General features: G+C 44.5%; 1 protein-coding gene across 1 annotated transcript in view; it reads right to left on the bottom strand.

Annotated features, from left to right (window-relative positions):
• Positions 1 to 15615, bottom strand: part of SLC35F2 (solute carrier family 35 member F2) — a 57794-nt gene that overhangs the window by 1825 nt on the left and 40354 nt on the right. Inside the window, exons 4-8 of the mRNA XM_053900638.1 lie at positions 12900 to 13027; positions 8260 to 8419; positions 6782 to 6938; positions 5256 to 5308; positions 4003 to 4157 (exon numbers count right to left, since the gene is read on the bottom strand). Coding sequence (XP_053756613.1) covers positions 4003 to 4157; positions 5256 to 5308; positions 6782 to 6938; positions 8260 to 8419; positions 12900 to 13027 — 653 coding nt within the window. The remainder of the gene's footprint in view (positions 1 to 4002; positions 4158 to 5255; positions 5309 to 6781; positions 6939 to 8259; positions 8420 to 12899; positions 13028 to 15615) is intronic.

Below are 15615 nucleotides of genomic sequence, written 5' to 3'. Positions count from 1 at the left end.
CCAAGGGGACACTTGGATCTCTAGCGAATGGAAATTTTGCCTCGCTCTGTGATAACCCAACTGTACTCCCACCTTGCAACCAGTCCCACTCAGTGGAGAGAATCGAAAGTCAGCCTGGACACCATGAGAGAGTCAATTTCAGACCATAAGCACAATTTATAATACTGATGTGAAACAGAGGAAGATAGGACCTAAGATACAATGTGGATGTACAGATGTGACAAGTTCTCAACAACCCTTCATGTGTGAGAATGTGGTGAAATCCATTTTGGGGGCACCTGGGTGGCTCGGTCAGTTAAGCGTCTGACTCTTGATTTCGGCTCAGGTCACGACCTCATGGTTTATGGGTTCAAGCCCCACATCAGGCTTTGTATTAATAGCTCAGAGCCTGGAGCCTGCTTCCGATTCTGTGTCTCCCTTGCTCTCTGCCCCGCCCCTGCTCATCCTTTATCTCTCTCTCAAAAATAAATAAAAATAAACTTTAAAAAATGAAATAAAATCCACTTTGTTAAAATATAATAAATTATCTTGTCCCTGCAGGCAAGTGTTACATAATCAAATTTATGGTGGACTGAGCAGATTCAGATTTTTAGAGCTCGAAAGACCATTTCTCAGCAACGCCTCCAACCCAAAGAAGTCACTGCTGTAAAGTGCAGGTACACAAGCACAGGGAAGGGAGCCCCTACAGGAGGAATCCCCTACCCTCTCTGCTCCCAGAAGGACTGATTACAGCAAGAACCCGTTCTGACAGACACACCACCGAGACATGGAGTTCCTGGTGGCTTTCTCCAACCTGCCCCTCTCTGTTTAGGAAAACAACTACCCAGAGCAAAATGCAGTGAAGACACAACACTAATTCACTGTGTATTCTTACCAAAAATGGCCTGACATACCCCCAAAGTTTAAATAAATATGCACTCTGTATATTCACTCTCATTGGAGTTGAGGATCCATACAAAACGTCAAGTATTAAGGAAATTAACATTGTTTTTAACAGCACCAAAGATAAAACACAGAAAGAGAAAAGCTAAAGACTGACCAAGGATGGTGCAGTAAAACTTAGGGAAACTAGGCAGCACGATTTATGTGTAATTAAGTGCCTAGGACCATTTTTTTCCCTTGCAACAAGCGAACTCAACTTATGAATGGTCCTGCTAACCTGATTTTAAAGTTAAGAATGGGGTGTGCTATTTGCTCAAGCCAATAAATATTTTTAAACTAGCTGAGATTTCATAGTGTACCCCAAAGAGTTCTAATGTCTAAAAAGAGTTCTAATAAGGGGGTGACAAACAAAAACAATCAGAAAACACAACAGGTTGGGAAAGGAGATGAGGAGAAAGAATCTAGATACACTCCCAAAGGGGGAAGGAGGAACTAACCAGGGGTGTGAAATGAGCATTAAGAGCATTGCTGCTCATCTCCAGCAGTGGGCTTCTGCCAGTCACCATTGGTTTCCACACGTTAATTTTTTAAAGGCTCTCGATTACTTCTTCCCCTTGAGACTTCAGAACTCTTTAAGGAATGGAACAGCCACAGCCCTAGGCAAAGTGCGGAAGCCTTCAAAGTCAATGACAATGATGCAAAGTCAGTGTTGATGTCAGGCTGAACAGCAGAACCTGGCTTTAGTTCTGGGATCAATACTCAGCACGATCCTCAACACACAGCTGGTATTTAATAAATATTTGTTGGGGAGAAAATATTCAGAGTATATTAGGGAAAGTTAAAGCTATTTAGAGTACCCTAAACGTTTAAAGTCAGTGTTATAAAGCCAGTACTTATGTTCGCCTATAAAATGTTCACTGTTACTTGTGGGTAAATCTACATAACTTGGTCAAAACATGTCCTCTTTGGTTTGGTGGTTTTAAATGTTTAGAAGAAAAAATAACTTTTCCTTTTAAGAAGCAGGTGATCAAATGGAGACACTTCTCTTAGAGGGGAGAGACTCTGAGGAAACGGGGTTTCCTGAATTAGAGGCTCTTACCTTCACCTTTTTTCTTACTTTGAATTCTACCCTTTGTATCTGGATCTATGCAGGAAGTTTCTTGTAGCTCCTCTGGTCGGTAAGTATTTACTCAAGATCAATTCCAGAGGAGGCAAAATTTTTAAACTTTTTCAACTCTCTGATTTTTTAAAAAATCAGAGCCAAAGTGGGGCACCTGGGGCTCAGCTGGTTAAGCATACAACCTCAGCTCAGATCGTGATCTCATGGTTTGTGGGTCTGGGCCCCGTGTCGAGCTCTGTGCTGACAGCTGAGAGCCTGGAGCCTGCTTGCTATTCTGTGTCTCCCTCTCTCTCTGCCCCTCCCCCACTCATGTTCTGTCTCTCTCTGCTGCCCTCTCTCAAAAATAAACATTAAAAAAATTTTTTAATAAAAAATCAGAGCCAACATTATTTTAGATACTACAATTGTAAAAAAGTGGTAGTATATTGGGCTTATAATCCTGTCTTTAAAAACCGGTTCTACAACACTAGGTATCTTCTTGAAGCTCTGAATGGTTTTCCACCTCTGTAATTTACTCTGAAGATCACAGCAGATCTGCTCTTTGCTCTACAAGCCTCAAAACAGCCTTTGACCAAAACAACCAAGTCTGATCTAAGAGTGAGCTGCTAGACATGCAGGGACAAAGAAACATACAGCAAAAGAACTGGGAAGGAATTTTAAAGTCTGCATGCTCCAATTCTGAGAATAACAATTTAAAGGTATGTGGTCAAAAAAATGGCTTTTTCATATAAAGTTAAGAGCAGTGAAAGAGGAAATATCTGCATGAAGGGAGCTTATAATAAGTAGTGGCAGGTGTATTTTCACTTCAAAGCTTTTATTTCTTTAACCTTACTTCTTCCTTCCCACTTGGGTATTATTTTACTTAGAAAATTTTACTTACTAAAAAGAAAAAAGTACAGGTGAGTGAAGTTGTATGTAACACATAACCTGCCAACTGCTAAGTTTAACTGCAAAACAGAAACACCATCACCTCCTAGTGGTAGCTATGTGAAATGCAAGCACAGCATCAAACTTTCTTGCCTCCCTCCCCAACAACTCACTCACTTTGAAGGCCTACTTTGTAGCCCTTAGCAATTGTTCTCATTAAAAAAAAAAAAATCTAGGCTTGTTAGATCACTTCTCCGATTCATTTTGACATGTTATTTTTTAATGATGCTGCCAAGAAGCTATAAATACCCTTTCAGTTTTAGTTCAGGAATACCTTAACCAGCAAGATTGTAAAGATAACAGCTAGCTCCTATTACATGTAACCTTGCAGGGCAAAAATGGTTTATGCTTCTTTAAGCAGAAATTTCTGAGAACGCACGGAACTAGGCTTTGTGAGTTCACAGCCAATTCCTGGGAATAGTGTAAATCTGTGCCAAGCAATTTCTGCCTGGATACAAAATTCTACAAGGACAAAGGACTGTAGTTGTTGTTCCCAAATGAAACTAAAATTATCAAGCAAGAGCCAACATTCTAACTATTTGTTCAAATCGCTTGCTGTGATGGCAAGCTTGTCAATAGGCATCTACTGAAGGTACAACTAAAGAAAGACGGGTTTCTGATGCAGCAGTTCTCAAGCTCCCAAGACCTTCGAGGGGACCCAAGACCCTTTCAGAAGTCTGTAACATCAAAAGTCTTCTTATAATACTAATAAGATGCTACTTGCCTGGAGCGCAGGGGGACTTTCCAGTGAAATTCTTTTTTTTTTATGTTGATTCACTTTTTGCGAGAGAAACAGACCGAGCACAAGCAGGAGAGGGGCAGAGAGAGAGGGAGACACAGAATCGGAAGCAGGTTCCAGGCCCTGAGCTGTCAGCACAGAGCCCGACGCGGGGCTCAAACTCATGAATGGTGAGATCATGACCTGAGCCGAAGTCGGACGTTTAACCGACTGAGCCACCCAGGCGCCCCTGTCAGTGAATTCTTGCCCCAAAAATGAGGTTTAATTCTGTATCTAAAATATTAAAGCAACCCGTTACTTCTTTTAGACCAAACAAGTGTTCCTATTTGCTTACCTTATAGCCAAACAGAAAGAGTCCAAAGAAAAGACTGTAGAGGTCGGCTGTCAGGATGCCCAAGTTCACAGAAGTGGCACTAGTGACCTGAATCACCAGCGGCATAAAGCTGTACAGGCAAAACATACAGAGGGCAAACGCCACAAACAGCAGGGCTGTGGGGGGACACAAAAGTGGAATATCGAATATCACAGGAAGAAATCAGAAGTCAAAGACACTCTGAAGGCTTGGCTGCCGTATAAAATTCCCTAACTGTTTAACATACTATCTACAAAGTCTCTTGTTAACACTCAGCATTGCCAATGAGGCATAGAAAGCTCTCAGGAAAAATATAATAATAAGACATGACATAGAGGAAGGACTTCAAAACTCCAACAGGGTGTCAGAGGGGGAAGGGCACAGAAACTTGCTCACGGTGGGACTGGTTCAACAGCTCCAGCCGCCCCAGGCAGAGAGATCTTGTGATAAAAGGTCAATAAAAGCAGAATAACGATCAAGAAGAAACACCCATTATCTTTTGTTCATCTCATTAAATTCAGTGTTCCCAGAAAGCACAGTATAACCATCCTCTATTGGACAGTGTGGGTGCTCACTATTTAGCTTTGCAAACGCCTCTTCAATCTCACCCCCATACCCGACACACACCCACACACACCCACTCACACCCCAGCAATCGAAGTTATTTAACTGAACTAAATTATCCAAGCCCGGCAAATGAACACGGCATTTTACGTACTGCTTATAACTTCTTTCCACCCATCATTAAATAAGGTTGGAGTCTTTCCTGTTTCACCACTGTTTTCTTCTACATTATTGATTAGTGCAGGTGCCCAGGAATACCAAAGAGAAGCAAAGGAAGGTGGTGGGTGATTACGTGCCATCCGATGATTCGGGTTAATGTTTCACAAATTACATCAAGCAGACAACCTTCACAAGAGCTTTGAGGACTCGTGATACAGATCTAATTGACAGGGAGTGTGACCGAAGGTCAGTCTTGCTCAGAATTCCTAGGACAGCAAAGCTATTCCTGAAGGTTAAGGTTAAGAATTAACTCCTGTGGAAGGTTCATTTACAAGTTCTCACGGAAAGCTCCCTGTAGACCACTGGAGCCCTCTGTGTACTGAATTACTCTGTGATTTTACAAAAATGACTAAATATTATGTAAATGAAGGTATTTATTTCTTGATGCGTGTTTTTGTCACTTAGAGGAAAAGGATACTGACCAAAAAAAGGATGAACATTTATGAACATACCGATTTTCCAGTCCCACTGAATGCTGGCAATATCCTTACATTCAACGATCGATCTAAGATTAAAACAAGAGGTCACAGTGAGATCTTACTCATTTTCACTTGTTTATAAGCATTTTAGTTGCTATACATCAGCTAAGGTGAAGAATTATGTTGATTCTTTTTTGAGGATTACATTGATTTTTAAATTTTGGTAAGTATGTTTAATAAAAATGACATAGAGGGGCGCCTGCGTGGCTCAGTCGGTTGAGCGTCCGACTTCGGCTCGGGTCACGATCTCGCGGTCCGTGAGTTCGAGCCCCGCGTCAGGCTCTGGGCTGATGGCTCAGAGCCTGGAGCCTGCTTCCGATTCTGTGTCTCCCTCTCCCTCTGTCCCTCCCCCGTTCATGCTCTGTCTCTCTCTGTCTCAAAAATAAATAAATGTTAAAAAAAAAAATTTAAAAAAAAAAATGACATAGAATAAAATCAAAGGGGCCCATAAACATGTTTTATGACTGTAGAAGCAGTTTTCAAATAGTGGTCAGCTATAGAAGGAAAACATGACAGTGTGTCTTCCATTTGAATAGGGAGATAATAGTTTCTGGAAATCATTGAAAAACAGTCTTTCTTGGTAATGCCCCAACCACACTGTAAGCAGAAATCCCAAGCATCATGCACACGTAAGAAAATGAGGCATAGGGGCACCTGGGTGGCTCAGTCAGTTAAGCGTCCGACTTCGGCTCAGGTCATGATCTCGCAGTGTGTGAGTTCGAGCCCCACGTCAGGCTCTGTGCTGACAGCTCAGAGCCTGGAGTCTGCTTTAGATACTGTGTCTCCCCCACTCTCTGCCCCTCCTCTGCTCATGCTCTCTCTCTGTCTCAAAAATAATTAAAAACATCTAAAAAAAAGAAAGAAAATTAGGCATATTTTTTGCCATTTCTAGAATCTTCTAGGGGTGCTGGGTGGCTCAGTTGGTTAAGCATCCAGCTCTTGGTTTCGGCTCAGGTCATGATCTCAGTCTTGAGTTCAAGCCCCACATTGGCCTCTGTGCTGACAGTGCAGAGCCTGCTTGGGATTCTCTCTCTCCCCCCCCCCCCACTCTCTCTGCCCCTCCCTACCTGCTTGCTCTCTCTCTCTCAAAACACATAAAAATAAACAAAAAACAAAACAAAACAAAAGAGTCTCCTCATAGATAGTTAGCAAGTCACCGATTTCAAATCGGAATCTGGGCCAAATCAACAATGAACAGTAGTAGCTAGAAAGTGATCATGTATGATAAATGTGCTTCTTTGGGTTTTTTTTGTTTGTTTGTTTTTTTGTTTAGTTTATTTTTGACAGAGACAGAGGGGGAACATGAGCTGGGGAGGGACAGAGAGAGAGGGAGACACAGAATCCGAGGTGGGCTCCAGGCTGTCAGCACAGAACCCGACGCGAGGCTCGAACTCACGAAGCGTGAGATCATGACCTGGGCCGAAGTCGGACGCTCAACTGACTGAGCCACCCAGGCGCCCCTACTTCTTTGGTTTTTAAGGGAAATTTTAGACTCTTACAGCTGTATGCCACTGATAATGGTTCCAAATAGGCCCACCATTCCTAAAAACTCCTGCCTGCTCAGCTTCTTCACGATATACTCTTCACACACATTAGAAACAGCATAGAGAGAAGCTCCAAGAAGGACCAAGATGTCACCAATCAGCACGTCACTACCTGCAGAAGACAAGGCACAAAACACAACACAGTGTCAATATAGGGGACCCTCGCTGGCTTGCTTCCAGCAGTTTATCTGGTTCACGTTCGTTTAAGTAAGTCTTTATGGAAGGACAAACCCTGATTTCTAAAAGTTTAAGGACCCTTCTTCTCCTCAATTTCTGGCACAATTCTGCCGTGATTTTTCTCACAGTTCAACCCCTCAGGAGACTATAAGATCAGAAAATGGAGCCATAACGTAAGGCCTCAGGAAATGATTCTATGACAGAGAAATTGATGGAATTTATGGCAGGGGATTAACTGAAAACTACAGGGAAGGAAGCTACCCAGTCAAGGTTATCTTCTCTCAAAGGGCACAATAAAGTCACTCGGAGGTTGGGTGAATTCGACACCGTATTTAGATTTTATACCATCAATTGCCTGAACTTTGGCCCAAAGCATGTCCACGTCCACATGTTCTCATCCATGGAGCCACTGAAAAAGAGGTCAGTCATCCAGTGGACATGAAACTTCCTTTTGATAAAAAAACCCAACAATCTACAGTAGCTTTTCCAGTAAACTAATCTCAATGTATGGGCCCAAAGATTAATTGTAAATATATCAACAACTGTCTCTCTCATGAGACGAAACAAAACTATTTATTGTGACAAAAAGGCACGAGCACCGTGCACAGGTAAGAACATAAAAAACTGCTTTGCAGGGGCACCTGGGTGGCTCAGTCGGTTAAGTGTCCGACTTGGCTCAGGTCATGATCTCAAGTTTATGGGTTCGAGCCCCACGTCAGGCTCTGTGCTGACAGCTCAGAGCCTGGAGCCTGCTTCAGATTCTGTGTCTCCCCCTCTCTCTGCCCCTACCCTGCTCGTGCTCACTCGCTCGCTCTCTCTCTCTCTCAAAAATAAATAAACATTAAAAAAAAAAAAAAAGCTGCTTTGTGGAAGTGGTTACAACAGCAGAAGCAAATAGATCTCAAAATAAAAAACTTAAAAGACAGTTTATAACCAAGACACGTTTTCTGTCTTTTACCATATATCTTTGCAATATAAAAGCAAAAACACGAGGCGCCTGGGTGGCTCAGTTTAGAGTCCGGCTCTTGGTTTTGGCTCAGGTCATGATCCCAGGGCTGTGGGATCGAGCCCCGCGTTGGGCTCCTCACGGAGCATGGGGCCTGCGTGGGTTTCTCTCTCCTCTCCCTCTGCCCCTGCCCCCTACTCCCATTCTCTCTCTCAAAATAAATAAATTAAAAATTTTTTTAAAAAAAAGCAAAAATACAAGCAAAATTTTTTTCTGGGACGGAACCAGAAACAAAGTAGCACAGCCTCACCTGAATTGTCTTCTCTCCCTGCGAGTATGTCGGCACCGACCATCGTCCCCACGCCCAGCAGACAGACAGCTACAGCAATCAAGTGGACCACTCTGTATCTTGCATAAAGAACAAACCACGAGAGCGCCATCAACACAGGAATCCCAAAGCAGTCCAAAAGCTGCATGGAAGGAGAAACAAACAACTCAAACCATCTCTCCTCAGCTAAACGACGGAGTCAGCACCTAACTACTACCAGCTGTGTACATTTCGTGTGCATTTCACGGATTTACCCCATTGCCTGGACTCCCCAGTACCCGGGTTAGCTCATCTAACCTTCACGATTCTAGGAGACTGAAAATGCATTTCCCATTTCACAGAGCAGGAAAACCAAGGCGCAGAGAGGTCACGTGAGCTGCCCCAAATCCCACAGTCAGAAGCGGGAGAACCGGTTGCTGCCCCCAGGAATTCCTCCCAGCAGCCGGTGCTACCTCGACACTCCCGCCTGTGTTTACCCGTAGGTCCAGGAGGCAGAGCTGCGGGCCCTAGTGCACCCTTGACCCGAGTCAACAAATACATTCGCCCCTCCCAGGTGGGAGACGCAACGAGAGAAGCTGGAGACGAAGGTGTGAGACACGGCCCTCGCAGGTGGAATAAGTCGTCACACAACCAGATACTTCAGTGCCTTTGGGCCAAGAGCTGCAGAGAAGTAGCAGGGACTGTCAGAAGGCCCCGAGACACCAGCGCCCTGAGCAAGTGTGCGGCCCCACCGCGTGGGACAACACCTGCTCCCGGCAAATCCTCTGGCTCATCTCCATCGTCTACTCCTAAACACTTGCCACGCCTCTGATACTGCCGGACGGAAAGGCAGGGGAGTGAACAGTGGCAAGATCCCAGCAAATCCAAAATCGGTGGCAAGATAAAGAAAAAATGGGGCATTTTATTCACTCGATTCTCGAGGTCACAGATTTTGCAGAGTGCATTCAAGGATAAAATACATGCCATACGCTAATAATACTCCTGAAACTGTTTTATTGCTCACTCTGTTTTTTGTTTTGTTTTGTTTTTAACCTTGTCGCTGATTCGCTCTGTAGCTCTCTGGTTTGGGACAAGGCAGGCCCCTAAATCTCCAGCAGCCTGTTTCATGCTGTCCACCGCTGTTTAGTGATTGCCTTTCACTGCAATGTCGTTACTGGAGGCGGACGCGCCGACATGGGAATGGGCACTGCGCCTTGTTATTTATTCCAGCTGCAGAACGCTAATCCCCTAAGTGCTTTACTGAGCCTGCCGGAACAACAAATCATTAAGCGATGCACATGGTAATAGCCCGTCCCAGAAGACACCAGCAGAATCCAGCCATGATGACTTAACAAAGTCTACACTAGAATTCCTTCAACAAAAAAAGTATAAAAGGTCACTCTCAAAAACTCTCACAGGAAACTCCCTATCCTGAAATCGTGTCTTCAAATCAAACTTATATTGGCTCTATTTTTTAACAATTTTTGGCGGCCATATAAGGGAGCTGCCCATGGGGTGCAGCCACTGACCAGCCGCGTGCTCCCCAGCCGGTCCCCCTCTGCGTCAAAATATGAGAGGAAGAGAGCAGACCCAGATGATCTCACGGGTCCCTTCTTACCATAACGTCCCATGACTTCTCATCTGATACCTAGCACATACGGGCTTCTAACTACATCGATTCTCCTTTTCACAATGTACTCTTGGTGATGGAAATCTTCTCTTTGCTACTTTCAGTCCCAAGAGCCTCCCTATTTAATTTAATCTTTAAAAATTATTGGACAGCCACAGTAGACAAGGCACTATAAGTAAGACGCTGGGGGAAGCAGAGGTACAAAAATGAGTTAGATTTTATTAGAAATACCTTATTAAAGACGGAGCACAGAGGAGAACATGAGATTGAATCAGCCCTTAGAGAATGGAGGATGGGGGCTTCAAAAAGCACTGTGTTCTAGAAAGAATAGAGCTGCACAATGCAGGAGAAGCTGGCTGAGGGTGGGGAACCAGCAGAGGTGGCTGTAAAGTGAGAGGAAGGACGAGTACCAAACTAGCCCATGGGGTGTCAATGGCCACGTCGTGAGCACCATATTACATTACTGGTAATTACTACCTTACTGGTCATAATTACAGAATCTTTTTAAATTTTTTTTAATGTTTATTTTTGAGAGAGAGAGAGACAGAGCACAAGCAGGGGAGGGCAGAGAGAGAGGGAGACACAGAATCTGAAGCAGGCTCCAGGCTCCCAGCTGTCAGTGCAGAGCTTGTGGTGGGGCTCGAGTTCACGAACTGGGAGATCATGACCTGAGCCAAAGTCAGACACTTAACTGACAGAGCCACCCAGGCACCCCCGTAATTACAGAATCTTTGAAGGAATCCTTAGGGAGGAGGTTCAGAGACCACGTGGCCCAAACTCCCTTTCACCCAGGCCACAGATTTACTCAAGCAGAGACTTGGCTGGAAGGATCCCAGCGACACGCACCCTCCGCGGAGCTGGGAGCTGTAGCGGTCACATGCCCTTCTCGTACTGCACTCCTTGCGAGCACCGAAAAGCAAACACCTTCTGACAACCAAATGCTTACATTTTCCTAAGAGGCTAGAAGTGAAAGAAATTCTTTTCAGTGGTAAAGGACATGAACTTCAGTCAAAAAGACCCAACTGTAAGAGTTCCACTTAGCTGTGTTTAGACCCTGTACCATTTCAAAACTTGTCATCGTCAGTCGTCAAGAGATCAAAGTTTCTGGGAGCTCTAATCAAGTAATTAAATTGTGCCTGAAATTATAAGGATAAACGTGACTAGAAAAATGCCATCTTCCACACTCTCATACCCTCATTACCCATAGCTGAAAGCACACATAATCCTATTCATGATGAATTTCATTCTTTCAGTAACTCCTGGTCTTAATTGTTATGAAATCCTGGGTTTTTTACGTGCCTCCTGTGGTATCCGTCTTAACCCATATTTCCCCAAGCCAGTCAAAAGCCAAAAAGTCTGCTGAAGACAATCCTTAGCACAATTAGTACAATGTTACAGAACAGAAAACACTTAATAAGATGCATTCAGCATTTGGGGCGCCTGGGTGGCTCAGTCGGTTAAGCCTCCGACTTCAGCTCAGGTCACGATCTCACGGTCCGTGAGTTCGAGCCCCGCATTGGGCTCTGGGCTGATGGCTCAGAGCCTGGAGCCTGCTTCCAATTCTGTGTCTCCCTCTCTCTCTGTCCCTCCCCCGTTCATGCTCTGTCTCTCTCTGTCTCAAAAACAAATAAACGTTAAAAAAAAAAAAAAAAAATTAATGTATATTCACATGGGAAAAATACCAAATTTTCACCAATCCTTTTGTCTTCCAAGTGAAATAAGTCCAATTTCAGTTCAATTTTTTCCATGGTCCTAAAATGTGAAGACGAAATAAACACATCTCTGTATTTTAGGGGCACCTGGGTGGCTCAGTCAGCTAAGCTTCCGACTTGGACTCAGGTCATGATCTCACAGTTGGTGGGTTCAAGCCCCACGTCGGGCTCTGCGCTGACAGCTCAGAACATGGAGGCTGCTTCGCATTCTGTGTCTCCCTCTCTCTGCCACTCCCCCACTCACGCTCTGTGTGTGTCTCTCTCTCTCAAAAATAAACATTTAACAAAAAAAAATCTCTGTATTTTAAATAGTGAGAAAACTGATGCATCAGAAAGTTATAAATCTAGGGGCACCTGGATGACTAAGTCAGTTGAGCATCTGGCTCAGGTCGTGATTTCACAGTCATGGCATCAAGCCCCACATCAGGCTCTGCAATGGGCGTGGAAGCCACTTGGGACTGACTCTCTCCCTCTTTCTCCCTCTCCCTCTCTCTCTCTCTCTCTCTCTCTCTATATATATATATATATATATGCCTCTGCCCTTCCCCCACTTGCATGCACTCTCTCTCTCTCTCTCTCTCTCTCAAAAAAAAAGTTACAAACCTATTAAACTGTGAAGCGTAAACCTGACCCTGGAGTCCCCCTTTATAAACTGTGTTGTTGTTCCCACTAGTGAGTCGGTGCCATCACGCAGCCTGTAAGTCTGCTAACATTAAGACAACTGAATCAGTCTTCCTCAACCCCACCAAGTGAAAAAGTACTGCTCTGCAGGAACAAACTTCTTTCTATCCATCAAGAGTCAACCTAAAAAAGGAATAAGGAGCTCGCTTTTGCCTTTGGCCACGCAGGACGCTGAGTCTCTACCCCATGTGTCTACGAGGTTCCTTCCAACAAATCCAATGGCCCCTTTGTCTTGAATATCTACTTTACTAGCAAACCAGTTTTCTGTGGCACACAAAAGTATACTCACTTTATGGGCCGTGTTCAAACAAACTTAAAACAACTCTTGTCAACATCACAGCATCAACTGCCAACTAAATATTTCTGCTTCCTTCGGTATCAACTGTTCTACTGGGGAGCAGCACTGGCAGGTTGGGAACTGATTAACTTGTATACGTTTTCACTGATTCCAGGAGATCTTACTCACTAGCACATATGCTCCCCTGAAAAACAGATAGCATCCACCCATGTTTAGATTTCCTGCAAGGGAACAGGTTTTCGATAAAGTTGGCCTAGCAAACATGGCTTCAGCTTCTTTCCTTGAACTGAAAACTCCAAACCGGTCAGAGACTGCCTCTTACCTGGACACTGGTTAGAGTCGTATACTGGTACGCTCTGACAATAAGGTAATTGGCTTCCACGTCCGCTAGTCCAAGCAGGACGTACTTCCACCATTTTCTCTTCAAGATGTGCAGAAGGTTATCACTACCTGGAGGAAAGAAATCTGGGTTGGCACATGTTGCTTGAAAGCGATACCATGGGGATGCCTGGGTGGCTCAGTCGGTCAAGCGTCCGGCTCTCGACTTCGGCTCAGGTCATGATCTCGTGGTTCACGAGTTCGAGCCCCACAGTGGGGTCTGCACTGACCCCTGCTAGGGGTCTCAGTCTCCCGTCTGCACTGACAGTGTGGAGTCTGCTTGGGAGTCTCAGTCTCCCTCTCTCTCTCTGCCCCTCCCCTGTGTGTGTGCTCTGTTTCTCTCGGTCTCTCAAAATAAATAAATAATACTTTTTTAAAGAAAGAAAAGAGGGCCGCCTGGATGGCTCAGTCAATTAAGCTTCCAACTTCGGCTCAGATCATGATTTCATGGTTCATGAGTTCGAGCCCCATGTCGGGTTCTGTGCTGACAGGTCAGGGCCCGGAGCCTGCTTCAGATTCTGTGTCTCCCTCTCTCTGTCTCTGCTCCTCCCCGGCTTGTGCTCCCTCTCTTTCTCTCTCTCAGAAATGAATAAACATTAGAAAAAGAAAAGAAAAGGGGCGCCTGGGTGGCTCAGTCGGTTGGGCGGCCGACTTCGGCTCAGGTCGTGATCTCGCGGTCCATGAGTTCGAGCCCCGCGTCGGGCTCTGTGCTGACAGCTCAGAGCCTGAAGCCTGTTTCGGATTCTGTGTCTCCCTCTCTCTGACCCTCCCCTGTTCATGCTCTGTCTCTCTCTGTCTCGAAAATAAATGTTAAAAAAAAAAAATTAAAAAAAAAAGAAAAAGAAAAGAAAAGAAAATATTACTATGCGTGTTCAATGTAGATATTAAAGAGTCAAAGCAAATGTTCATTATGTATTACGAATGTGGTGCTTCCTAATTTCCATTATTCATAACCTAAATGCCTACAGTAACTCAGCAGAGGCAGTTAGATTTTTTTCTGTTAGGAGACCCAGCCTAAGGTGTCATCATAGACAAGTGTTCAAAGAAAACACCAGAGAGAGAGTAAGTAGGAGAAAAGTGGTTAAATTTCCTTTCCTACTGTCACATAAATATAACATCCAGATATGGGCTTGGATGCTGCCATTGCTGATAAGCTACAGATTATCCTAGAAATGATATGTTTTCTTATAAATCCATTTGGTCATTTAATCTCTGCACTTGGTCATTCTTTTGGAAGAGGTGTGCTCTCAAGAGAAAATTAAGTCAGTGATAAGTCTGGAAAAAAGACTTACATCATTGAAGAAACACCTTTTTTATTGCCCAAATTCTACTTATTTAAGTTAACTGCAATTCACTTCTTTGGAGAATCTAGCAGGCAGGAGATACATATTTAGCACATACAGGAGAAGGCTTTACGATAAGATAATCTATAAGTGAGAATCATAACCAAAGAATTATCATCGAAGTCCAATTCGCAGGAACATCCTGAAATCAAAAAGTCAGTCCCACTCAACACGACATGGCTTGGAAGGTCCCTGCCATCACCCCTTGGGGGACCTCACTGACATATTTATGAATCATGCTAACTTCCTTCAAGAGTTCAGAACAGCTCACAGAGGAGCGGAGTCCGGGGCTAGTAACCATGTGTCCAATTGTGTTTCTAACTCCTAACATTCTTGCCAAATCTGGTGCTTTCCCCTTAAAATGTTTCCCCCCCCCACACACACTGGCTTCCATTTTCTTTCAAAAATAAGTCACCTATCCCAACACAGGAATACCACTGACCTATTAAGGTTCATATTACAAGAGGATTAGCAAACACCAGTGATTTCACGATGTGGCTTCAAACGCCAAAGACGGAAGGACAGCCCCCTCTTGGTCAGTCTGGGTTACCCCTCGTTTTCACATTCCTGGATTCAATCTCTTTTTGTTTTTTAGGTTTACTTATTTATTTTCAGAGAGACAGACACAGCACAAGTCGGGAAGGGCATAGAGAGAGGGAGAGAGAGAGAATCCCAAGCAGGCTCCACACTGTCAGCACAGAGCATGATGCAGGGCTCGAACCCACAAAACTGAGAGATCGTGACCCCAGCCGATCATGACTAAGACGCTTAACCAACTGAGCCACCCAGACACCCCTCACGCTCTCCTCTTACGGGAAGGACAGAAGGACGTCTGTTACGACTAACAGCCCCTCGTGCACAGCATGGGCTCAGGGGTAGGCTGCCTGGCTCGGAATCCGGCTCCACCAGTCGCTACCTGTATGACTCACAACCAGCTCTGGTGGGCTGTGTGACTGTTTCCTCATCTGCAAAGTAGAGATAACGGTAATACTCACTTTGCTTCCTTGGGAGGACTGAGTGACGTAAAATGTAACAAAATGAGGTAAACAATTCAAATGATATCCGGCACAAGAGGTCAGTCAGAACCTTTCCCATTTTTTGCACAGCAGCTAGAAATCATAAATCTATAACGATTCTAAAACAACTTAACCAAGGGTACCTGCGTGGTTCAGTTGGTTAAGTGTCCGACTTCAGCTCAGGTCATGATCTCGTGGTTCATCGATTCGAGCCCTGCACTGGGCTCTGTGCTGACAGCTCAGAGCCTGCTTTGGATTCTGTGTCTCCCTCTCGCTACTCCTCCCCCTTGCACTTTATCTC

Source organism: Panthera pardus, unplaced genomic scaffold (assembly GCF_024362965.1).
Source record: "Panthera pardus isolate Hobbes unplaced genomic scaffold, ASM2436296v1 HiC_scaffold_12, whole genome shotgun sequence".
In the NCBI taxonomy this organism is placed as follows: domain Eukaryota; kingdom Metazoa; phylum Chordata; class Mammalia; order Carnivora; family Felidae; genus Panthera; species Panthera pardus.
This window is presented reverse-complemented; position numbering and strand designations above follow the sequence as displayed.